Source organism: Leptonychotes weddellii, chromosome 11 (genome assembly GCF_054177405.1).
Source record: "Leptonychotes weddellii isolate Sample4059 chromosome 11, ASM5417740v2, whole genome shotgun sequence".
Lineage (NCBI taxonomy): Eukaryota > Metazoa > Chordata > Mammalia > Carnivora > Phocidae > Leptonychotes > Leptonychotes weddellii.
In genome coordinates this window covers 4,051,758-4,077,699 of record NC_138379.1, presented here as the reverse complement: position 1 = coordinate 4,077,699, position 25,942 = coordinate 4,051,758, and the positions used below count along the sequence as shown (strand labels likewise).

General features: G+C 50.1%; 2 protein-coding genes, 1 non-coding gene and 1 pseudogene across 20 annotated transcripts in view; 2 read left to right on the top strand and 2 right to left on the bottom strand.

The window, feature by feature from the left end:
- The window catches only part of LRP5 (LDL receptor related protein 5), a 96,795-nt gene extending 92,965 nt beyond the window's left edge, over positions 1–3,830 (top strand). The window contains 2 exon segments of the mRNA XM_081797651.1: positions 1,530–1,627; positions 3,381–3,830. Of these exon segments, the coding sequence (XP_081653777.1) occupies positions 1,530–1,627; positions 3,381–3,642 (360 nt within the window). The 3' untranslated portion in view covers positions 3,643–3,830.
- Positions 3,831–9,930: 6,100 nt separating this feature from the next.
- Positions 9,931–10,003, bottom strand: TRNAA-AGC (transfer RNA alanine (anticodon AGC)). The gene has a single exon. It is a non-coding gene; the product is annotated as a tRNA-Ala (tRNA).
- A 452-nt stretch (positions 10,004–10,455) lies between these two features.
- The window catches only part of PPP6R3 (protein phosphatase 6 regulatory subunit 3), a 141,744-nt gene continuing 126,257 nt past the window's right edge, over positions 10,456–25,942 (top strand). For 15 of the 18 annotated variants that reach the window (XM_081797649.1, XM_081797648.1, XM_081797646.1 and 12 more), the window contains exon 1: positions 10,456–10,608. The gene's annotated coding sequence lies outside the window, so the exon portion shown is untranslated. Of the gene's footprint in view, positions 10,609–11,030; positions 11,321–25,942 lie in introns of those variants that run through there. The other 3 variants (XM_081797633.1, XM_081797635.1, XM_081797634.1) reach the window with 3 other exon arrangements.
- Positions 22,274–22,762, bottom strand: LOC102733695 (large ribosomal subunit protein uL29 pseudogene; annotated as a pseudogene).

The following is a 25,942-nucleotide window of genomic DNA, read 5'->3' as shown; positions in this document are numbered from 1 at the left end:
TACACGGTAGTTTCATACGTACTTTCTGGAACCCACACGATGGCATCTAAACGCAATGGTAGCCCCTCGCCCAACTCCGCTTTTTGCTGCTAAAGGAAAAGCCGGCCTTTCTGAGGGCGTCTGACACTCCGCACACGATGTCAGCCCGACCAGAAGGGGGCGCTCTCCTGAGCCCGCGTCCTTGAGGGGCTGCCCCCGCCCCAAACTTGGGAAGAGCAGCCAGAGCACCGAGCGCTGGGGGAAGGGGCAGTGACCACCCGCAGAGCAAGGGATTTGGGCAGAATCCCAAAGCTCACCTTGGAGGTGGAGGTGAAGGGAAACCAGGTCCAGTCAGATTCATGGGCAGAAGAAGAAACAGCACCCCAGGGGCGTGGGGTGCAGGGGCGGTTCTAGGAGGCCGTTTCTGCTGGGCTTCCCCACCTGGTTTCTGCTCCCCCCTCTGAGTGACACCCCCTCAGGATCGTGCCCTCCCAACTCTGGGGGCAAATCCTGAGCGATCCCCAGGCTGGCTATTTGGGCCGAAGAGGACCTTCCCCAGAATAAGGACTGGGGGCTCTTGCCACTTCCCGAAGGGCACTTCTTGTAGGCTACTCACCATGTGTCACCAGGGGGCACGCCGCAGCTGGGGAGTGATCAGGACCCATCTACACCTGCCTGTCAGGAAAGGCTGGGCCCTTTCTTCTGCCCTCCAGTCCCTCAGGACACACAGTGCCAGCCATGTTCCCATTCAGCTGTGAGAGCTCCGGAAGCAGGGTCCGGCTGTGACCCCACAAGAGCCCCGCATGCCCAGAAGGGCCATGTGATGGCGGGGTGCTGTCGGTGGCAGCTGCCGGGGAAGATGCAGACCTGCGTGCGTCACCGGGGGCCCCGGGTCCCTCTGTCCCTCTGGGGGGCCGGCCCTGGGCTGCCTGGCTCTGGAGGATGCACTGTATTCATTATCACAGTCTTGGGGCAATACATCCCCTGAGAAGGGGGCACCTTCCCCTGGTTTGCGTGGAGGGGCTGGGGCCCCTCCCTCAGCGTGGCGCCCCCTGTTCGTGGTCGGGGTTCCTGCCGGAATGCGGAGCCACCTTAGTGTTAGGAATAAGGAGGGTCTTGTAGGAATTAGTCTTCACACCATGTGGGGAGAAATGGGGAAGTCACAGTCCAAAAGGGGAGTTAGAGAAGTCCCAGAGAAGCGTCATGAGGCGCCTACTGGCACCGGGGTACACCCCAGGGCCTGCGGGGACATCTGCTGCTGGGTGTTGGGGGGCAGTGCATGGGGCGGGTGCAGGCATCCAGGGACCTCTTTAGAGCCCGGCTGCGCATCGGGGTGCGGGCCTGGGGTCCCTGCTGGGCCGCAGGGCGGGTATTCGGGCCACAGGCCCCGCTGCCTCTCACTGTGACCACCTGCAGGGGTGACAGGACAGCTGTTGGTTCCCCACAGTGTGGGGCCCACATAGCCGGGTGGGCCCCGTGCAGACCTGTCCGCCTGATCAGGAGGGCGGGGCGCCACCGGAAGCGCATAACCCTTGCTTGGCTCTCCTCAGATCCTGAACCCGCCACCATCCCCCGCCACGGACCCCTCCTTGTACAACGTGGACGTGTTCTACTCTTCAAACATTCCCACCACCGCGAGACCCTACAGGTACGAAGTCCCTGCCACAGCCCTGCACACCCGGGGCCGTCTGGGCCTCTGGACAAACCTGTGGTAGAGGCGGGGTCTTGTCCCCATTTCCTCGGTGAGAAGACCTGGCAGAGAGGGCCAGGGTGCTGGTGGGCTCTCCTGCGCCCTCAGACCGTGCCCGGCTTGCCTCCCCACGGAGTGAAGCGGGTCTGCCTGTTGAGTCCAGAAACCAACCAAATCCCGTGTTGTGAGCAGGCTCTGGAATCTAGAAGTAGCTCTGGGGACACGCCCAGGCAGTCGTGGCCTGGAATGACGCCACCAGGGGATTCCCACTGTGGCGTGGCCGGGGCCCCCACCGCCCAGGGAGGCCAAGGCACGGGGGGCCAAGGTGTGCCTGTGTTTGAATCCAGCCGCAGGACCACCGCTTGCTGCCTCCGTCCCGGAAGGCTCAGGTCCAAGTCACATGAGTGCTGGTGTGGCCCCTGCCACCGTGGGGCCTCTCTTCCCACCCACCACAGGGAAACCCGCAGGTCTGCTCCAGTTGGGGTTGCATTCCCTGCCTCCCTGGGTCGGGGCTGGCGGGGGGCGCGGACCTTGAGAATGTTGAGAAGAGGGATCTGGGTGTGCTGGCCTGTGTCCAGGGGCCGGGTTGGGGCCTGAGGTGACCTTCGACCCAGGGCTCTCAGCCTACAGGGCCTGCCACACAGGTGCACTGGACCCCTCACCCCACGGGAGCGACCTGAAGGGGCAGGCGGAGGCAGGGGCTTGGGAATGGAGGCCCCTCGTCCTCATCCTCCCCCTTCCCCCTCCCCCTCCCCCTCCGGTGCAGAGGCGCCTCAGAGCGTCGCCTGCCATCTGGTGGCCATTTCAGGAACTCTGGGGCCTGAAGAGGAGAGGTGCCCCTTGTTACCGAGTCACTGCCCTAGTCAGGGACCTGCCGTGGTCCCCCCGGTGCCTCAGCGCCCCAGTGTGTCCCCAGTGGCCTTGTTGGTGGCTGTCCCCAGGCTGTCACATGCACACTGGCCAGACCCCTCAGTCTCCGGTCCACCCCCGGCTTTACTCCTTATGTCCGATTTTTGTGCCACTTCTTCCCTCCCACACTGTCTGTCGGGGTCCCTTCCTGCCCCCCCCCCTAGGGTCCTGTGGGGCCTGTCCTCCTGCTGCACCGTCTCAGCCCCACGTGCCCCGTGCTGGCTCCCCCTCCTCGCCCTCGATGAGCCCCCTGGGGCTCTGAAACATACCATGGCCGCACCCCCAGCTCAGGCCGTACGGCAGCCCCACACAGAACCTTAGGGTGCAGGAGACCTCTGGGAGGCATGTCCTGGGTCAGATTGCCTTAACTCAGTAGGGCACCCTTCCAGGCCCACCGGTCTCCCGATATTTATAGGAACGATACCATGGGGAACGGTTGTCAAGCACTTTCCCGTGTCCGGCACTGTTTCTCGCACTTTCCATGCAGAATCGCATCTAACCTTCACGAGCCCCTTTGGAACCGGGTCCTGTTTTATCCTCCTCGTTTTACCAATGAGCAACTGAGGTCTAGAGGGGTTAGGTAGTCAGTCGCCCAAGGCCAGCCAGGCCGGCCCTGGAGGCCACGTTCTCCCCGAAGGCAGCCGCGGCCCGGGGCTGCCGTCCTTGCGGGGGGGCTGGCCTCGGCCGCCCTGGAGTGTGGCTGCCGGCACGCCCACTTGTGAGGTGGGGACGTGTGGCTCCGAGAGACCGCACGAGTGAGGGGCCCCTGAGCCGAGGCCCCACTCGCCTGTGTCCCCTCTAGGCCCTACATCGTCCGCGGCATGGCGCCCCCCACGACGCCCTGCAGCACCGATGTTTGCGACAGCGACTACAGTGCCAACCGCTGGAAGGCCAGCAAGTACTACCTGGACTTGAACTCGGACTCAGACCCCTACCCACCGCCACCGACGCCCCACAGCCAGTACCTGTCGGCAGAGGACAGCTACCCCCCTTCGCCCGCCACCGAGAGGAGCTACTTCCATCTTTTCCCTCCCCCTCCGTCCCCCTGCACGGACTCGTCCTGACCTCTGCCGGGCCGCCCTGGCCTCTCTGCGCCCTTGTAAATAGTTTTAAATATGAACAAAGAAAAAAATATATTTTATGATTTAAAAAAAATAAATATAGTTGGGATTTTAAAAACGCGAGAAATGTGAACAGTGACGGGGTGGGCAGGGCTGGGAAAACTTTGTACAGTGGAGAAAATATTTATAAACTTAATTTTTTTAAAACGTCACTGCCATTCTTTGGTGCCATGTGTGTTTCTGAATCGAGTGTCCTCACAGAGGGGATCCCGGCCTCCGGCCCTCCCCTGGGCAGCTGTCAGAGTTGTGCACTTGTCCGTCCGGAGCACCGTGTCTCTATCAGGCCCCCACAGGGTAGGCTGAACCCCTGGGCAGAGCCGTGCGGGCAGGAGGCCTGACTCGTGCCGTCATGAAGGGCCCCTGCACCTTATTTTGTGCTCTGCTGTTGCCATCCTGATATTCTGAATAGTTTTTAAGAAAGAGGCCCTGCCTTTTCATTTTGCGCCGGGCTCTGCAGATTACGTACTTGGGCTTTGGGCTATTCCTTGGCCAGTGTCTGCTTCCATCTGATCTCTGTGTGTGGCCGCCCCAGGCTTCTGCTGTCCCAGGGGTCCCTCCTGGCCCTGCCATCCATGTGGACCCCAGTGGATGGGGCTGCCAGGCCCCGCTCGCCCAGGGTGGGGGCGGGAACCTCCCAGCCCTCCTGCCCTCCCTGGTTGCCGCCCTGTCCTTTCCAGCAGACGGGCCCTGGAGAGCCTGGTCCTCGCAGAGGCAGTCAGTAAACACGGCCCCAGGCCTGCCCTGTTACCCACTGGGGTGGTACTGGAGGACACCAAGAGATAAGGCCTGCTGCCTGCCCCTGGGGGGTCTCCAGCCTGCAGGAGACTTGAGAAGTCAGCAGGTCAGGAGTCATGAGGAAGCCTGGCTGCCCTCCCCCAGCCACCCCGTGCCAGGCGGGAAGGGCCTAACCCCAGTTGGAATGTCGCAGGGAGGTTAGAGAAGAAGCACCACTGGGAGTCCCGGGCACACACTCCACTTAAGAATCAACACAGAGATCTGAAAGAAGGGCTTCCCAGCAGGACTGAAGATCGAAGCCTTGGCCAACCCCCCAGGGCCTGGAATGCGGAGGTGACAGCCTCCAGGATGGGGAAACCACAGAACACTCAGATCCCGGGGCCCCAGTGCTGGGAAAGGTGGTGGCCCTCGGGGCTCCCGAGACTGTTCGACCAGGGGACAGAGCTGGGGACGTCAGGTACATAAGCCTGCCAGGCCTGGTTTCTTGAGACTTTCGGGGAGCTGCCTCCCCTGCTCCCTGATTGCCCAGGAGTTCCCTGAGGTCATGGTTAGCCTTGGTGGTGATGCCCCTGGGACCAAGAGCAGACACTGGAGACGAGAGGATGAGGTGACCTGCCATTAGCGCAAGCAACAGGGAGCTCAGGAAGGCCAGGCCTGAGTACCGACCTGGGGTTGCTATGCCACCTGGTGGGGACCTACACTAAAGGACCCATTGCAGACAGGAGGGATTGGATTTTCCTGGAAGGCAGGCCAGCTTCACCTCTTAACTCACTTCACCCAGCTGGCCGCATCTGTTAAGGAAGGGCGCTGTCCCCCGCCCCCTAGGACTGTTCTAGGCTTCCATGAGATAATGCCTATCGAGAGAGAAGCCTTGCCCAGTAAGTGCCTGGCAGGTAGCACTTCCTCGGTAAATGGAAGCTGGGACCTATTAAAGCTCAGAGAGGTGACAGGCTTTTGCCCAAGGTCACACGGCTAAGGACCAGCAGAGCTAGAGGGTGCACCCAGAGCTCTCAGGCCCAAGGTGGGGTCCCCTGCCCCAGGGAGCTGCTTGCAGGGGCTTGGGGCCTCCCAAGCACTCGGGGTTCCTGTTCTTCCAGGTCGGGCCACAAGCCCTGAGGTGCTAATGAAAGCACTAATGTCAACTGGGGCAGATGGGGGGGGGGGGGGACTTGGCTGACTCAGAAGCAGGAGTCCACTCTCCCGCCCTTCCTCTCACTCATGGGTGGTGGAGGTTCCCTCCGTTCTCCTAGGGCCAGCCAGGGATCAGGCAAGGGGTGAAGAAGGAGCGGGCTGAGCTGCTGACCCCTGGCGACAGGCATGGGCTGAGGGGAGGGTGGAGACACATTCTGCAGCCCTCTACCCCCTCTCCCCAGCATCCCAGGCCTGTCTCCAGAGGCCACTCTCTGGACCCTTTCCTGCCATGAGGTCAGCTAGGAGGAAAGGGGGCCAACCTGCTCTGCCTGCTATCTTCCAAGTGAATCTGTCAGCACCCACTATGTGCAGAGAATTCAGTAAGCACCCACTGTGTGCAGAGCCCTGCACTTAAATCACATGCTGGGGGACCCAGAGATTAGTCAGATGTGGGCGTCTCTCTTGAGGGTGCTGCAGACAGTTTCCAAAGCTGAGGGCCAGAGCACTGTGTTGAGATAGCCGGTGGCCCAGAGAGAATATTCTATTCAGATGGGAGGGCGGGGGGGCGGGGGGGCGGGGGGGGGGTGTTCCTGGAGAAGGCGATATCTGAGCTGTGTCTTAAATGAGGGGGTGAAGTTAACCAGGCTTGTTTCATTTAAATTTCACAACAGCCCAGCTAGGTAGATGGTGTCCCCAGTTTGTAGTTGAGGAAACCACAGCTTGGGGGAAAATAATAAAGCCAGAATTTTTTTCACTCATTTGTTCAACCATTCCTTTCCACAAGAAATAGTACTGAGAGTTGGGCACTACTCAAGGGCTTCCACCTTCCCTGCAAACCCCCTCCCCTCTGCAGTGACACCCACTACTCCCCAAGTCCGTCGCCTGTCTTTGAGTCCTGCGGGGTCTCACTCCCCACTGGCCCTATCATTTGCTCCGCTCAGCCCTCCAACCCTCATCCAGAATGGGTGTGGAGCTCCTCCTTGCCCCGGGCCCCACAGCCCCCTTGGGGCTACAGCTGCCCTGGGTGGTTGAACAAAATCCATGTGGCCAGATCTTGGTCACATCCACTGCCAGGCAGGATGCTGGAGGACAGGGATGTGGTAGGTGTGGAAGGTTCTGTCCCTGAGAAACCTGGGGGCTGCGGGAGTTGGGTAGGACTTGGCTCCTGTAGGGTTCTTTCCTGAGAGCCACTTGGCTGACTCTTCACATCACTGGGCTCCCACCTCTCATTGGACCTCACCCTCAGCTTACAGGTGACCTGGCCCAGCACCTGCCCATCTCTGCCAGGGTGGCCTCACTCTAGCCCTCAGACCAGGTCTGAGTCCCAGGGACATGACAATAGGAAAGATAATGGGGGGGCGGGCAGTTTCCCCAAGTCGAGCTTATTCAATTTAAAGCCTTTTTCTATCTGAGTGTATGTATATGTTAAAATGTCCTTTCTTTTATGAAACGATGGTAATAGTATAAGGTGTTTTTTTGGAAAAAATCATGACTTAAAATTTTTTAAAAAAAATCATTACTTGATAGAATTAAAATTTGGCAGCTCTACGTCTGTTCCCAAAAGTTAAGGGGGTAATAGCTGGGTGATGGGTATGTGGGCATTCATTACACTTTTCTCTCTACTGTTGAATAGATCTGAAAGTATTCATATAATTTTTTTAAGTCTAGATGGATTGAAATTTTATTTTATTTATTTATTTATTTTAGATTTTATTTATTTATTTGACAGAGAGATAGAGAGAGAGCACAAGTAGGCAGAGAGGCAGGCAGAGGGAGAGGGAGAAGCAGACTCTCCACTGAGCAGGGAGCCCGACGTGGGGCTTGATCCCAGGACTCTGGGATCATGACCTGAGCCGAAGGCAGCCGCCTAACCGACCGAGCCACCCAGGCGCCCCTGGATTGAAATTTTAAACATTAAAAATTAAGCCATGAAAGGATTAGGGGGGAAAGGGGAAGATGGTGATCCATGAACTCTAGAAGTTTTAGGATGCTGAGACCAATGCAAAGGTTCAGAGTCCCTCTCCTGCTTAAAGCCTGTCAATGGCTCTCTAGGGCTCTCAGGGAGATAGGCTGAGCTCAAATACCTCCTCTTCCCCCAGGAAGTCCTCCTTGACTTCAGCCCTTCCAGTTGGGTTAGCTCATCATAATTGGAGACTTTTGGGGCCCACTTATATTGGGCGAGGTACTGCATTATTTCATTTAATTATAGTCCACATGTCCCTGTGACCCTCCTCAGAGTCTGGGATGGAAGAGCCTGAAGCATGTACTGGCAAGTTCTCTGATGATGAATGAGTAAAGGGATCTGTGTGTGTGGCTGGGCTCTCCCCAGGCTCCCAGGAGGGCAGGTCCCAAGCCCTTGCCCAGCCTCCCTCTCAGGCACCACCCCGTCCAGGGGTTTCCTGCAGCCTCTCCCCTCCTCCCTGGTCTAGCTCCTGGGACCCGCCCCTCTGCATGTTGTAACACCGCCTTGCTGCCCTTGCTCTAATCTGTCCTTTCCAAAATGTGGCCAGCCCTGAACACGCCCCTGTCTTACTCAGAAGTTTTTCCTGGCCCTCCCTCTCTGAGCATGAACTAAGTTCCTTTGCTTATCCTCCAATGCCTCCATGAGTCCCTCTCACTCTCCTCCCCCAGACCTCGTTCACCCCCATTGGATCCTCTGGACAAATGTGCATTCTGCACCATCCTTCCGCAGTTCTCTGCCAGGCCGACCTGCTCCCCACCCCCAGGATATCTGTGTATTTGTCCTTCCCTTAACCCTCTGCACCAGCACACCTCCGGAACCGGTTTCAGTCTTGACTGTGTTCCTCACTTGCCGTGTGGCCTTGGGCAAGGCCCCTAGCCGCTCTGAGCAGCAGGATCGATGCGAATAATATCTGCCCTTGGGTGCTACCTCCCTAGAGGTCCAGCACCCTTCAGGGCATGGACATAGGTCAGTAGGTATTATCAGCACTCTACAGATAAAGCCTGGAGAGTCAGAGAGGTTAGCTCACCCAGCCAAGCTTACTCAGCTAATATGGGCCACACCTGGTGTCTGAATGCTGCCTGGGTTTCTGTTAACTAATCTGTAAAATGGGGATGATAATACTGTACTGTCTGGAGCTACCAGCCACAAAGTCTTTCTAGAGAGTCTGTCTCAGTCTCTGCTGAAGGGATGAGCTGGGCGAGGGGCACATTTGCACCAGAGGCCCAGCTTCCCATGCACTGGGGTTGACTCAGCTCCATTAGGTTTCATTCTCCCTGCTGTTTGGCATGGGGATTCAGAGAGCCTGAGCCAGTGAGATGGAGGGAGCTCAGGCCAGTTGGGATGAGGATGAGCAGGCGCAAAGGATGGGGGTATGGGTGCAGAAAGGTGCTGAACATCTGGAAGGCAAGCCGGTGGCCAACTCCACTGGTCCTGCCCTCCCTAACCCCAGTGGCCAAGCTATGTCACTTTTCTCAGGAAGCAGCTTGGGGAAGCCCCACAGTAACCAGGCCCTGCTTTCCTTGAGCTGGAGTGGCCATCCCTGACCAAGCCAGCACCACCGGAGTGAGCTGCCCTACAGACTACAAGAGACCACCGACCTCCCTGCATGGAGCCCCCATTATGACTCCAGGCCTGGTGCCTAAGTGCAGTCTGGGCATTGAGGATTGTTGGTTTCTCCTGGGCATGGGGGCACTGTCCCCAAGACGCTGCACCATGGCGGCCACCTCTACCACCTCCACTCCCCGCCACGTCCCTCTCTCACCACAACCCAACCACGCCCCTGCCTCCCCAGCGCTCCAAAGCTCGGCCTGGGCGTCTCTGGTCTCTCTACCTGCCACCTGGACCCAGGAGCCCACGGCCCTGTCTTCCCTGTTCGTGGGTTGAAATGCCACCTGCCCAGGAGGGGCCCCCAACCACAGCCGGCAGAGCAAGCCTCCCCGAGCGCACGCACACCCGCGGGTGGGCGATGCTGCGTTCTGCCGAACTCGGGCTGGGTTCCACCCGACCCTCACCTGGCCTGCGCTTCTCAGCCTTGCTGCCAACCTCCGCTCTCCTGTCGATTTACTCAGGACTCGGGGCGGCGCTTCGCATCTACTTAGAAGTGAGACAGGTTTTTGGAAGGCGCCTGGAATGGGCCAAGGTGGGCTACTCTTCGGTGTCCCGGCCCAGCCCTCCCGGGGAGCATTTCGGAAGAGGCTCCGGTAAGACAAAAGGAACGCCACCGCCCGCGTATTTCCCTGCGGCGGGGATAGACGCACCACTGTGGATACCAACCCCTCACGGGGACCCCAGTCCTGACATAGACCGATCTTCACCTTGACCCCAACTCCTGGCACAGCCACCACTTACGGGTAAAGAAACCAGGACTGACGATCCCCGCCCCCCCCCATAAAATTCATCCGTGGAGAATGCGGGCATCGATCCCGCTACCTCTCACATGCTAAGCGAGCGCTCTACCACTTGAGCTAATTCCCCAGCTCGGGGCGTACTCGGCCGCCCGAACATATTGTGGCTCACGTCATCACGGGTCTCCTCCGGGCCCTCCGACCCGCCCGCCCGTCTCGCTACCCCATTGGTTCCCTTTCCGCTCCCAGCTCCACGGCCAGGATTGGTTTGGCTCCATTTAGTTTTAAAAAGCATTGGCTATCGGATTGGTGGTCCAAAGCGTCCGTCAAACGGGCCCTGCTGTTGCTACGGCGTAGGGGGACCCAGCCAGGTTTTTCCGGGTTTCTGATTTGTTTCTCCAGACTCCGGGGTCCTAGAGGTTCCGGATCCGTCAAGTCCATGGGAAAAGAATGCTCCCCTCGCGCTTGACAGACGGGGCCAGGGAGCCAATCGGAGTGGGCGCAACCGGGCCGCTGGGCGATCCAATAGGTTGCAGGGGGCGGGAGAGGAAGGCCAATGAGCGCGGGTCTGGGGGCGGAGATAGAGCCGCGATTGGCTGCGAGGCGGCCGGAGGGAGGGTGGGGGGAACTCAAGGCCTGCTTGATACGTCCGCCATTTTGGGCGCTTCGCTGATGGTGTCGGTGAGCGCGTTTCCCGCCTGAGCGCAACTAGCGGCGGGTCGCGGGCACCTCCAGGTAATGGGGGTGGGGGGGCGGCTGAGCGGGCCGCGGCGCGGGGTGCGCCGGGCGCGCGGCGCGCGGACGGCGACGGCGAGGCCCCTCTGCCCGGCCTCGGCGGCGCGGGGAGGGAGCGTCCCGGCCCCCTCCCCTCCCCCCCGGAATTCGCCGCTCGGCGGCCGGGGAGGCGCGGCGGCCAGGCTCCCCGGCCGGTCCCCGCCCGCGCCTGTCAGCCGCCTGCCCGCCCGCCGCGGGCCGCGGGGGGCTGCGCCGGGCCGGGCGCCGGGGCGGGCTGCGGGCCGGCGGCGAACTTTGCGCCCGGGTTGACGTCCGCGGCCTTACGCGGCGGCGGCGGCGGCGGGCGGGGCGCGCCCCTAACCCGGACGGGCCCCGTTCCGCTGCGGCCCCGCCGCCCGCCCCGAGCGCCGCCCGCCCGCCCGCCCGGGAGAACTTCTCTGGGCGCGGGCCCGGGAGCGTGTCAAGTTGAGGCGGCAGCTCGCCGTAGACTCGCGAGGGCCATTGTTGGGACTCCGCTCTGCGGGAAACAAGTTCTGTGGGTTTCTGCTCTTTCGCCGCAGAGTCATCGGCATACGCAGAACCCGGCTCGGAGTATTTAAATAGCCTTCCGAGCGTTTTTTTAACTCCGGTGTTGTGACTCGAATGTCGACCTGGTCACGAACGCCTCCCTGGCGAATATGAGCGAGGGGGGTGGTCCTTCGAGAGGCTGGAAGTACCTCCCTCTTAAAGAAGCCCATTCGCCGTTAAGTTGGAGGGGTTTCCTCCCAGACCCTGCGTGCGCTCATCACAAGTTGGACTTTCGGTTGTAGGTGCACGGAATGAGTCCTTGGATGTATCCCCCTGTCCTGACGTTTCAACCTCAGGCTTTGTGTAGTTTTCCCGGTGCTTAACGTTTTCTCCGTGGGTCGGCTAGAGCTTTGTTTATGTTTTGCTTTTGTGGGAGGGACACTTGGTGGTTGTTTTCCTTTCGTCCCCACAGCACTTGTTTATGTGGATATTGTCCCACCTTGTAACAGTGTGAAGTTTACTTTGATTTTGCCCTCAAGGTCATGGGGCAGGTAGGCAGCAAGTGGGAAAGGGACTCCGGATTTCCAGCCACTGGAGTGAATGTCTCCTAAGTGGTGGTGGTTCCGCTTTCTTTACTGTGAAGTTAGATTGCTGGATTCAGGTCTTGGCTCCACCACTTTGTAGCTCTGTGACCTTGGACAAGTTACTACACCTCTCTGCTTTCCCTGTAATGTGACAATAATAATAGTGTCTGCCTCATAAGTGTGTCGGGAGTAAATGGACTAGAAACGGTGCCTGGCATGTATAATCAGCTTAGTGCAATTAGTGGCTGTTACTACTAATTTAAATTTGATTTTTAAATATTTAGATTACTGTTTGGAAGTCAAATGAGTGTTCAGGTGACTTGGTGACTGTCTTTAGAAAGCTCTGTGTGTTTAACAGTCAGTTCTGAGAAAATGAACTGGAAGTTATTTTAAGTTTTTCAGGAGAGGGGTGGTTGAAGATTCATTAAATTACACATGTTTTGTGGAGCAATAAATTAGTGGTGGTACCTCAGAATGTTTCCTCTAAGAGGTGGTTAAATAAAGAAAAGTCCATCAAGAGCTCTGGTCAGATTCTGCTCTTACTTCCCTTGGGATAAACTAGGTCCTGAGTGTGTTTGGTCCCCGTTACCAATTCCAAGGTTTCTCAGTGTACTCCTGGGTTATTGAGGTTTGAAAGGTTGCTGTGTATTGAGATACACTTCAGTGAACCTAGTTTGGGAGATAACTCTTCTGCATGGATGCTTTAGAAGCTGTTTTGCCTTTCAGTGTGTCTGACTGGGGAGTCCAGAGTATCTAACAAAATGCCATCGACTCAGTCATACATATACTCACAATCTTTTAATTCCTGCCCTATGCTCTTTTCCCTGGTACTCTTGAAATCATGCTTGCCTGTCCCTTGGTATTATTGCTTGGGACCTGGCTTGCTTTAATTGCACTGGGGAAATGTTTTTACGCAGTTTTAAGTAGAGGTGAGCATCCTGCTGGTGTAACTTAAGGAGATGAAGAAGATTGTTTTGGATCAGAAAACTTTAGCTTTTGTGTAAAGTAAAAACAAAAACTTGTAAAACTTGTAAAAACAAAAACTTGCTAGTTTGAATTAACTGCTTGAGAATATGAGAATCATACCATAGCTGGACAGAAAATGAATGGTAAAATTAAGATTTGACAGGGTGAGGTTCATTTCTTTAAAATAATTTGTGTATCAGGTACAAAGGTATGTGCTTATTACAGGCAAAAATCTCCCCCCACCCCAAGTTTGTATTTAAATTCCACGTAGTTACCATACAAGAATCTCTCCCTTAAAACAGTATTTGTCAGGGTCGGTATTTAGTTTGTTGCTATCATGAACTTGTGTCTTGCAGTTTTATATTTTGGATATTTGAGAGGCAGCATGAGTGTATATTGGTCTAAAATTTTACAGTGTTTTTAATACCCCTAAGATGAGTACATGATCGTGACAATGAAGTTCTTCTAATCATCTGCTCACCTAAAACTCAGCATTGAGTTTATTTCATAAAAAGCACAAGAAGCTGTGGTTTGCTCCTCATAAGTCAATATCTGAGTCCCCATGTGGGCTGAGTAGTTTGTTAGCTACTTTTCTTAAGTGCGATGGACTGAAAAAACAGGCCTGGGCTCTTGGCTTTAAGCAGCTTTCTTATTTCTTTTTTTCCCTTAAGAGAACCTCAAGTAATTGGTTTTTTATTTGCTCTAGATAAATGTTTCTCAGTTGGGGGGTGATTTGCCCCCAAAGAAACATTTGGCAATGTCTGGAGACATTTTTGCTTGTCATACCTGTAGGGGTGGGCAGTATGCATCCTGGCTTCTAGAGGGTAGAGACCAGGGATGCTGCTGCTAAGCATCCTGTAATGCGCAGGATAGCTCCCTAAATTATCCAGCCCCAAATATTAATAGTGCAGAAATTGAGAAACCCTGTTCTAGATAGATGCTACACTGGCATGCATTAGAATCATTTGGGACATCTTTAAGACCGTGGTTGATGGACCCCACCTCTGGAAATTTGTGATGGTTTTGAGAATATATTTTTAGAAAGCTCCCCAGCCAGTACAGAAGTGCAGCAAGGTTTTGGAACTGCTGTTCAAGACCATGTATATTAATGACTACTTGTGGGTCAAGGAATCTTTCAGGTGATCTGTGAGCTCTGTCTCTGTGGTCCCTAGATTCTACCTTAGAGATTACTTAGTAGCGGGGAGAGACGGTATACATACATTATTTTCAGGTGCCTGAAGACTGAACTTTAAAAGAATTAATTTTATATAATTTAGAAACTTTTTTGCCTTTACCTCATGAAAATATATTACCATATTGTGCTGAAACTTAGCAGCACTCTCAGGTGTTTAGGGTTGTTTGCTCTTACTCCTAATAACTTTATACTGTGATTTTTGAGGTTTATATCCTTTGCTCTCATCCTGTGAATCAGCTGTCAGTTCTGGTTTTTGATGCCAGCTTCATCATTATCTTAAAACCCTTTGTAATGAAGACCTGTTTCAAGAGAGTTAGCCCTGGGTCCGTTTGCCAGTTCTGCCTTTTGAAGGCGAGACAGGCATACTCCATGCTTCACATTTAACACAGTGACCCTTGCCTGCTAGTAAAAGGGGGGTTCCTCTGGGCCCTGGACTCTGGCCCAAATGGGCGAGTGTTTTTTCCTCCCTGGGGGTGGAGGGGATGAGGTTTAGTAGTAGAAGGGCAGAGGTCCTTTTCTCACACATACTTACAATTTAGATCGTTTGGTTTATTGAATGAAATAATGTTAGTTTAAAAACTATACAGATTTTCAGCAACTGAATGTTAGTATCTGGATACATAAAGGAGAAGATCGTGGAGGCACTTTCTAATCTTTCATCCTGAAATTCAGGTTATGGCTGTTGTTGAGAATGACAAGTGACCCCTCCCCCACCAGCTTCTTCTGATCTTCATTTATTTGATCAGCAAATATAGTAATTGAATCCTTACTCTGCCAGGGACTGTATTAGGGATTCACTCATGAACAGGCACTTAAGGACTTGCAGTCTAGAGGGAGAGGTAGCAGTTATAAAAGGGATGCAGTTTTGGCTGGGAGGCCAGGTAACAGAGCTTGTTGGAATTGTACATAGCGTAAGTAAGGAGGCTCCTCAAGGAGGCCCTACAGGCCTGGGAGGAAAGAGTTTAGGTTTGCTCCTTTGCTGGTTGAGTTTGCCAGAAGTCTCTTACCAAATAATAAAGTAGTTACACCTTTGTGTCTTACATGTATTAAGCGGTTACTTTGACTTGCTTGGTTTGGTGTGTTTTAGAAAGCAATGCCATTGTTCCTGTGCTGGGAAGCTGTTTTGTAATGACAGATAGGATTGGTCTGTATTGTTTTTTGCTCCATAGATGTTGATTGTCAGTCAGTCAGACTGGGAACACTGACAGCTTCCATACTGATCAGAGGCTTGATGTAGGTTCACGCCAAATGTCTTGAGCATCCTTGAAATTGATTGTGCCACCAGTGGGGATGGTTTTGTTTTGTTTTGTTTTGTTTTCCTGCTGCAGTTGGACCTAGGCTGACTGGAGATTTGTTTTTTTGGCCTTTTGACTTCTGCTTAGATTTAGTTGCCACAGAAACCCCATTTTCTTCCTCTTCCTCCCCATTTATTTATTTTTTTTACTTGGAGAAGGGAGATAGTTACTAGTCGGATCAATACGCAGTTTATTTCAGGGTTTGAATGATTATGCACTGCCATCTGGATGCCAGGTAGATCAGCTAGTGAAGAAGCAAGTAAAAGGGAAGGGAACCTTGGCAGTAGTTGAAAGGTTTCTCACCTTAACGGGGACATTTTCATGTCACGGACTTCGCAAAGATCTGGGTTTACTCTGAGCAGAGGTGTTTTTCCTCTTGTCACTTAGAGCTGGCTAGTGTTGACCTGTTTTATAAGTATTAATGAAGACTACATCGTCAACTGTGAATTTATACAAATAAAGTTTGATAGGTTCTGAGCATCTTTTTACTGATAGAAAGAAGCTCTGATTTTGTACTTCTTGGTGACTCTGGAGAAAGCTAGGGTTGTATTTGTTCGAAAATTTCTTACGGTGGGACTATATATTGACTTGGAATGGGTTGTGTGCCCCAGAGGTTGACTGCCATGAAATCTGATGACCTAAAGGAAAGATGAATTAAAGATTGTTATTTTGGAACATTAGAAGAACAAAAGAGCTGCAGAAATAGGAGTCTGAATGAATGTTGATTTAGATTTGGAGAAAGCTATTTGGATTGCTGGTTGGAGCCTTGAGTTCCTATACCTGGATATAAATCAACAACAGTGCTGAGGTCAGAGACCTACGTTGGCAAGAAGAGAAAGGAAAGCTTACGTGAGAAGGCAAGGCACCTTGAGACTCTAACTAGGGCAAGTAAGCATGTGTGTGTCCTACCCACTAAGGCACGCTCTGTGGTGGCCTGGTATAGTTCATAGACTTTGGCTGGACCTTGGTGAGATCTGGTCTTGTGGTCCATAGATGGGGGATATGGCAGGAAGAACAATGAAAAGTACTGAGTTGATTGGCTGTTTTGGGGCTTCCTTTCTTGAGAGTCATGGTCTTGGAGCTGAAATAGACCTTAGAGGTCATTGATTCTTAGAGAAAAATATAGGCCATGCTGGAGAAGCTGACAAATCTCAGTTCCTGGATGATTCCTTAGGGTTTTGGTGGCCCCACTAGACCACAATTTCTAGTGTCATTTATTTCGAGAGTGACATCACAACTGGATCTCACGAGAGTTGAGATTAAATGCTTAACTTCTGAGTTGTTTCCTTTTGGTGGTAGTACTCGTCAGGTTTCTGTCATTGTAGTAGGCGAGGGGATAGTGTCTCCAGTTTTCTTTTGTTGACCTGGAGATACACAGGGTTTCTGTTGCCTCTGGACAATGGGCACAACTCATCTGCCTCTGTTGCCTGCAAGCAAGACCCAGCCCCTTCTGATTAAAGAATGCTCTTTCCACTATGGACCTCTCATCCTCGATTTATTACACCCTTACATGGATTCAACAACTATGCATTTGGCACCTATCATAGGCATAATATTTTAAACTAAGGGAGTTTTCACAGACTAATACTGTTCTCTTTCCCCATTCAGAGTATATTGTAGAGGTCAAGAGTACATAAGGATCTAAAATAGCTGGCTTTGAGTTCTGGTTCCCACAGTCTTCTAGCTGTGTAATCCTAATATTAGATCACATCTTTGTTCCTTAGTTTCCTTATCTGTGATATGAATATTAAATGTAAACTGATTAGCACAATGCCTAGCACAGAGTAGTAGTAGTATTAATATTATTACTGTTATTAGTCTTCTTCCTAACAGTAGAAATAAGTACAGAAATGACTCTAATAAAAGTTGCAGTGAACGTCCTAGAGAAGCGAAATGGAATACTGAGGGATCTTAGAGAACCTTGTGGCCTGACTAGCTGCTCTGGGGAGGTCCTGGGTGATAGTGATATAGGTTAAGAGAGGTTATGGAATTAGTGTTTATATGCAAGTTGTTTTTTTCTTTCCATATTTGGATCATGCTATATATGCTTTACTTAGGTAAATGTGATAATATTTTCTTACTTTGGTGAGAGTAGAGATCATAAATTTGAGGTTTTGCATTTTGCTTTCTAAAATAGTCTTTAAAATCTCTCTTTCTGGCACTTATGACATTATTAAGGTAACTCCATTTGTTTTAGAGTCTCCTATGTTACATAGAATCATATTTTTCAGTGTGCTGTGCTCTTGAAGAAAATTACGTATGCCTTGAGGGATTAATGCATTTTAACAGATGATTGGATCTTTATTTTTTCTTAACAGATTCCACATTATAACTAGACAACACTTTTCTTTTTTGTTTTTTCTTTAAAATATTTTACGTATTTGAGAGAGAGAGCAAGCACAAATTGGGGGGTGGGGGGAGTGGGAGAGAGAGAAGCAGGCTCCCTGCTCAGGGAGGGCTTGATCCCAGGTCCCTGAAATCATGACCTGAGCCGAAGGCAGACGCTCAACTGACTGAGCCATCCAGGTGCCCCTGGACAACACTTTTCTGTAGAGGGCCATTTAGTAAATATGTTAGGCTTTGCAGGCTGTGTGATCTCTGTAACTACCTGTCATTGTGATATGAAAGCAGCCCATAGACAACATGTAAACAAATGAAGGTGGCTGTTAGGGCGCCCGGGTAGCTCAGTGGGTTAAGCATCCGACTCTTGCTTTCGACTCAGGTCATGATCTCAGGGTTGTGAGATCAAGCCCTGCCTCAGGCTCTGCACTGTGCCTGGAGCCTACTTAAGATTCTCTCCCTCTGTCCCTCCTCCCCCCCACCTCTCTCTCTCCCCTCTCAAAAAAAGAAAGAAGGTGGCCGTCTTCCAGTAAAATTTTATTTACAAAAACAGGGCAGAGTATATAAGTACCAAATAACCAAGTTGTACATTTCAAACGAATATGATATTGTTAATTATAAGTCAGTGGAAAAATAATAAAACTATTCTGAAGACCAAGACCTCACTCACACACACACACACACACACACACACACACACACACACACGCATGCACGCACACGGTGGGCTGGATTTGGTCTGTCCTGCTCTAATCTTTATTTTAATTTGTAATGAGATCCTGTATTCAGAGAGCATATAGCGACTCGTGTAGGTACTACGTGTTAAAACCAGCAGCTGTGTACCCACTAACCAGCTTAAGAAAGAGAATGTTGCCACTGCCTTTGGCTCTCTGTCCTGCCTTGCCCTCTTCCTCTTCCTCTCTAGAAGGCAAGCACTGCCCTACATGTATCAATGTTTTGCTTTCTGGTGTTGCCATATGTGAATGTATCCTTATATAATGTAACTTAATTTTTTGCAAGTCTTTAAACTATATAAATAGAATCATTTTATTCTGTGACTCCCCCCTCCCCCACATTGTTTTTGAAATTCCTTTATTCAAATGTTTGAGTACTTATTAAGTCTTAGGCACTGATGCTGGGTATGTTAGCATGAGTAAAGCAGACAAGTCTCTGCCTTCATGGAGCTTACATTTCAGTGGGGAAAGACCGTTAACAGGTAAGTCAAAGATACAGCAGTAATATGGTGGGTGATGTAGCAGGGAGAAAAGTGAAGCAGGGAAGTGGGTGGCTGGAGGCTGTGTGAAGATTGAAAGGTGGTCAGGGTGGACCTCCCTGAGAAGGGGGCCTTCGAACAGAAGGAGGTGCGGGAGGGAGCCCTGTGGCTGCGGGTGGGGTTGGGGTGGAGGTGTGGGAGGAGCCTTCCAGGCGGAGCCCTGCTGGCCGTGCTAAGAAGGGTTGTGCCTGCTGTGTTGAAGGGACACTGGAGAGCCCCGTTGGCTGGAGCGGGAGAGCCCAAGGGAGAGTGGCAGGAGGTGATGCCAGAGGGGGCCAGAGGGGGTAGCGGTGGTCCTTGGGAGCCAGTCACACAGGCCATTGTTAAGGATTTTATCTTTTTCTCTGAGTGAGATGGGAAGTCATTATAGTGTTTTGAGCAGAAGTGTGACATGAGATCTGATCTCTGTTTTCGGAAGGACCCCCTGAAGCTGTCAGGATAGCTGTCCCTGTGCTGCCACAGGATTCAGCAGAGCAGTGATGGCAGCTCAGGCTGAGGGGCACAGGGTGGCCGTGAGAAGTGGTTGGGTTCTGGATGCATCTTGAAGGCAGAGCTGACAGGGTTTGGGGACAGATTGAATGTGGGCGTGAGAGCAGAGTGAAGGATGGTACTGGGGGCTTTGCTTGCAGTGGGAGTTGTCATCTGTGAAGAAAGGGAAGACTATGGGAGGTGTGGGTTGTGGACGTCACATCAAGAGTTGGGTTAAGCTTGGACATGGGGAGTCTATGGAGCTTTTAGAGAGCCAGCCAGACACATGCTGGATTAAGGTGTCTGGAGTTGAGGGGAGAGGTCTGGGCTGAAGCTGGAAATGTTTGAGGCTTCAGTGTTAGGATGACCCTTGAGCGCCCTGAGGTGGAATGGGGGCACTGAGGAGTGAGGACTGAGTCAGCAGGGACAACAGGGAAGGGCCTCCTCTGAGGTAGAGGAGGACCAGGCTAACAGGTTGTCTGTGAAGCCAAGGAGAGTGTCATAGAGGAGGGAGGGAGAACCTGTGCCCACTGCTACTGCCCTCAGGTCAAGTAAAAAGAGGGCCAAGGCTTGTTGGGCGGCTTTGGCAGCGTAGAAGCTGCTGACAGCCTTGACCAGAGCAGTTCCCACATGGTGGTGCTCGAGAAGCCTGGGGAGGGAGGGTTCACAGAGGATGGAAGGAAGAGGACAGCAGGTAAAGTTCTTTCATGGGCATGTGCCATGACACTGAAGGGAGATTTGGGACCCTTGAGCAGGTTTTGTTGGGATGGGAGAATTTACAGCATTTTGGTAACTGTGGTAGGAGATGGTTCCTTACAGAGTGAGCAACCTGGTGAAGTGGGAGGTGGACACGAGCTGGAGCCATGCTCCTGAGAAGGCCTCAGGGAATGGGCCGAGAGCCCATGGGCTCCTCCTTGCTGAGAGTTGGGAGAGCAGGATCGGGGAGCTGGGGTAGTGGGAGTGTATGGACATTCTCCTCTTTCTTTTTCTCTCCTGGTGAAATAGGGAGAAGTTAGCAGCAGTCAGTGAAAATTAGGGTGAGTGGGGGCTGGTGGGGAAGGGGAGAGAGGGGAAGGTATGGAAGTCTGTGAGAAAGTAAGACTGAATGGGTCAGCACCACAAAGAGGCCGACCTGAGGGGAGTGATCCTGAGTTTAAAGTGAAAACAAACCGCACTTGTTTTACGCTGTGCCACAGTGGTGTTGGGGTTGTGGTTTTCCTGGACCGTAAGTGGCAAAGCAAGAGAAGGTCGGGGAAGTGATTGTAATGGTGGTGGGGACATGGAATTGCAGCTGGGAAGGGAGGGAAGTGAGGGTGTGTAGACGGGGAGGTTTGACCATATTGGTGCATGTAGCTGTACTTCATTCCTTTTCACTTGTGTTCTGTTTCAGACTGGGTGTATCTCATTTAATCTTTGTTCAGTTATTGGAGGATAGGATTGTTTACAGTAAAGAAACAGTGCTGCTTTGAACAAATGCAGAAACATTTCTCCAGGGTATAGACCTTGGAGAGAATTCCAGGGTAGTGGGACCAGTACGTTTTTGTTTTTGTTTTTTTTTTTAGATTTTAATTATTTATTCATGAGAGATAGAGAGAGAGAGAGAGAGAGGCAGAGGGAGAAGCAGGCTTCCCACGGAGCAGGGAGCCCGATGCGGGACTCGATCCCAGGACCCTGGAATCATGACCCGAGCCGAAGGCAGACGCTTAACCATCTGAGCCACCCAGGTGCCCCGGGACCAGTACGTTTTTAACTTCTGTAAATAGTGCAGATAGTGTTCTAGGATGGTTGTACCCATTTACCCTTCTACCAGCACTGTTGTTCCGCATCCTTGCCAACAATGATATTGTCAGTTTTTTTATATTTGACAATTTGTTGGGTAGTTTATTATTATTTTTTAAATAACAACTTTATTGATATATAATTCACATATGCGCTTCATCCATTTAAAATGCAGAGTTTAGCACCGCTTGGGTGGCTCAGTCGGTTAAGCATCTGACTCTTGGTTTTGGCTCAGGTCATGATCTCACGGTTGTGGGATCGAACCCTGCATCCTGGTCCTGGCTCAGTGCAGAGTCTGCTTCAGATTCTTTCTCCCCCCCGCTCTGCCCCTCCATGCTTGCTTCAAGGGTTTTAGTGTATCCACAGAATTGTGAATATTTTCTAAGTTTAGAACAGTCTAAGTTTAGAACATTTTCGTCACCCCCAAAAGAAACCTTGTCCCCTTTAGCAGTCATTCCCCATTTCTATCTAACCTTTAGGCAACCACTATACACTTTCTCTTTCTATCGATTTACCTCTTTTGGACATTTCATATGACTGGACTCACACACTGTGGTCTTTCGTGTCTGGCTTTCACTTAGCATCAGGCTTTCAAGGTTCCTCCACGTTGCCGCAGGTGTCGGGATAAGTACTTGGTGGCTTTTTATTGACGAATAACATTCTGTCGTATGGATATGTCACAGTTACTGATTTACCAGTTGATGGACATTTGGATTGTTTCTGCTTTTTGACTCTTTGGACTAATACTGCTATGAGCATTGTGTACAAGTCTTTGCATGGACATATGTTTTTATTTTTCTTGGTGTATGCTTAGGAGTGGAATTGTTGGGTATCATGGTAACTCTGTGTTTAACATTTTGAGGAACAAACTGTTTTCCAAAGTGTCTGCACCATATTACATTCTTACCAGCACTGTATCAGGGTTTTAATTTCTCCATGTCCTTACCAACATGTATTATTTTCCTTTAAAAAAATTAATAGTCATCTAGTGGGTGTGGATCGTGGTATCTCACTGTGGCTTTGATTTGCCTTTTCTTAATGACTAGTGCTGTTGGACATCTCTTCCTGTGCTCATTGGCTGTATGTCCTTAGAGGAAAGTCTCTTCAAATTCTTTGCCCATTTTTATTTATTTTTGCATAGTTATAATGTTTTCTCTAATTATTTATGAAGTTAAGCATCTTTTTGGTATTTGGATTTCCACTTCTCTGAAATGCCTGCTTGTGTGGCCCCCCTCCCCCCGGAGTTGTTTGGTTTATCTTATTTGTAGGAATTTGGTTTTTTTCCTCTCTCTCTCTTTTTTTTTTCCCCCCAGTTTGTCTGTGTTTTATTGACGCCAGTGCTCAGGCTTTGACCGCGTACTTGTTGCAGCGGGTACAGCCGCTCCTTCTGCTGCTGCTGCTTGGTCTTCAGGTTCTCCTCGTGCTTGTTCAGCCGGCGGCGCATGGCACGTGTCTTCTTGGGTCGCAGATCCAGGGGCTTGTACTTCTTACCCTTGTAGAATTTCCTGAGGTTCTCTTTCTGCGTCTGGTTGATGATTGTGAGAACACGGGCAATGGATTTGTGAACAGCTCGGATCTTGGAGAGCTTGGAAGCCGCGCCGTCTGTCACTTTGGCGACGCACAGCTGGGACAGCTCCACCTTCAGGTCTTCCAGCTGTTTAAGCAGCTCCTCTTTCTTCTTGCCGCGAAGGTCTCGAGCCTTAATCTTGGCCATGTCTGCACAATCCGCGGCTGCTGCTGCCGGAAAGGGGCCCCCTTTTTTTTTTTTTTTTTTTTTAAGTAAACTTTACGCCCAACGTGGGGCTTGAACTCATGACCTCGAGATCAAGTGTCGTATGCTCCATGGACTGAGCCAGCCAGGTGTGCTTGTAGGAATTCTTGTATATTCTGATTAATAATCTTTTATTAATTATCTGTGCAAAAAATACTTTTCCCAATATATGACTTGTCTATTTACTGTGTTTATGGGACTTCTAAAAAACTGTTTATTGAAAGCATGGAATAAAAGGGCAAAAGTAGATCTCCATGTCATCTGATCTTCTTGCCTTTCTGGCCAGGTAGAAGAGGAAACTGACTTTTGGTTTATAGGAAGTTGTCTTTTAAAAAGTTTTACAGTTTTTCTCCCTACGAGTCTTACACATCTTTTGTTAGATTTATTCTTTGGGTATTTTACAGTTTTTGTTGCTGTTTGTAATGATTTTTAAGTTTTCTATTTGCTGCTAAATGGCAGTGCACCTTTATATGCAGCTCTTCTTTTTATTTTTAATAATTTTTTCAAAAGATCTTGTGAAAAAAGATTTTATTTATTTATTTGACAGAGACAGACAGCGAGAGAGGGAACACAAGCGGGGAGAGTGGGAGAAGGAGAACAGGGAGCCCGATGCAGGGCTCGATCCCAGGGCCCTGGGATCATGACCTGAGCCAAAGGCAGACGCTTAACGACTGAGCCACCCAGGTGCCACTCTCTGACATTTTAAAATTACTGACTTGGTTGCTTTAATATTTACAGGATCATTAGAGTCTTTATTTTTCTTGAATCACGTTTGGTAATTTACATTTTTCTAAATTTATTTTGTCTTCATTTTCAAATGTATTGGCATAAAATTTTAATTTCTTTTAAATCTGTATAATTTGGAATTAATCACTAATTTTTAACTTATTAAACAGATGCTTAGGTCTTTAATATTTGGCTTTTTCGTATATTTATATGTACATATACTTCTAAGTAAAGTAGTAATTTCCATTTAAATAACACTTTGGCTGCATCTCAGAAGTTTCACTATGTTTTATCTTTTAGTTCTGAATATATTCAGATTTTCATTGTGATTTCTTCTTCGACTAAAGAGTTTAGAAAGTATATTGAAAAATTTTGGTGTATTTTTGTCTTAATCTTTGTTATTGATTGCTAACATATATTGTGTTAATAAAATGTGGTCCAGTGTGATTTTGATTTTTTTGAATTTTGCTGAGGCTGTTTTATTGGTGTCTGGTTTGTGGCAAATTTTTATCGGTATTCAGTGTCTCTGTGCCAGTGTGTTTCTGGTTTTAAGGTGAGGTTTTTCCATATGTATTAGATGAAATGCATTAATTGAATTCACATTCAAACTAGTATCCTTAACTACTTTTGTCTGCTATTCTGTCACTCAGAGGGGTGTTGTTGAAGTCCCTTGTTCTGATGGGAGACCTGTCACATCTCTGTGGTGCTCTCAGGTTTTGCTTTGTGCCTGTAAGTTTAGAATCGTTCTGTCTCTCTGGGAATACTGTTTTTTTTTTTAAAGGTTTTATTTATTTATTTGACAGAGAGACAGCGAGAGAGGGAACACAAGCAGGGAGAGTGGGAGAAGGAGAAGAAGGCTTCCCGTGGAGCAGGGAGCCCGACACGGGGCCTGATCCCCGGACGGTGGGATCATGACCTGAGCCGAAGGCAGACGCTTAATGACTGAGCCACCCAGGCTCCCCTAGGAATACTTTTCTATTAAAGTATATTTTGTTAGATATTGGTGTAGCTGTACCAAGTGACTTTTGGTTAATGTTTGCCTGATACTATTTTTCTGCCCTTTCACTAACAAGCTTTTTATGGCTTTAATGTTTTACATGTGCCTTTTGAAAGCAGCACTAGCTAGATTGCAATTTTTTAAAATTTTCTTTTTTTTTAAGTAGGCTCCGTGCCCAGTGTGGAGCCCAGCTTGGGGCTTGAATTCAGGACTCCAAGATAAAGACCTGAGCTGAGATCAAGAGTTGAATGCCTAATTGGCTGAGCCACCAAGTGCCCCTAGATTGCATTTTTATAATTTGACTTTATTTTTTAATTTTTATTTTTTTAATATGTTCAATTAGCCAACATATAAGTACATCATTAGTATTTGATGTAGTGTTTAACGATTCATTTAGTTGCGTGTAACACCCAGGGCTCATCCAACATGTGCCCTCCTTATAGTTTGATTATAAACTGATGAGTTAGTCCATTTATGTTAATTGTGATTAAAATACTTGGTTTATTTCTACTGTCTTATTTTCTGCTTTTTAACTTGGCTTTTTTGTTGTTGTTCTTTTTCTTTTCCTATTATTTTTTTTTAAGGTTTTATTTATTTATTTGACAAAGAGACCGCGAGAGAGGGAACACAAACGGGGAGTGGGAGAGGGAGAAGCAGGCTCCCCGCTGAGCAGGGAGCCCGATGCGGGACTCGATCCCAGGACCCTGAGATCATGACCCGAGCCAAAGGCAGACGCTTAATGACTGAGCCATACAGGCGCCCCTTGCCTTATGTATTGTGGGATTTTTTTTTTTTCTTCACTCCTGTCCACCCCTTGTGCCCATACCCAGTAATATGGAGATGAGACTCTGCTCTTCTTGGTAATCTTAAGACATTTCATGTTTAACTTACAGCCTATAGTTAATCTCTTTATCCTTATGAGAGCTCCCAAATGTGCTAGTCTGCACCTTTTCCCAATTTATATGTTGCCTTTAATGGTTTTCATTTTGCTGCTTTTTTTTTTTTTAGTTAGAAATAATTTTATTCAAATGTACATACTTATAACTACCATCAAACTGTATAAAATATATTCAAAGAATTAACTATAGCAGATACCTTAAAGACAATCATAAAAGATCACAAGAGCATGATGGTAGTCATAAGACCATGAGAGAAAATTCAACGTACATATAAGACTTATACAGCTTCAGGTGTTTATAACTAACATAATAACAGCAAGCAGCCTCTGGGTATTTCCTATGTACCACCACGGTAGCAAAAAGATTCTCCTGAGTTATCTTATTTATCCTCATCAACCCTATAAAGTTAACGTTGTCAGTTCCCTTTTAGCAGGGAAGAAACTGAAACTCAGAGGTAGGTTATTTGTCCAAACTTAAACAGCTAATGAGTGACTGATCTATGTTGAAAGTTTAAACCCACCCAGTTCAACCCCA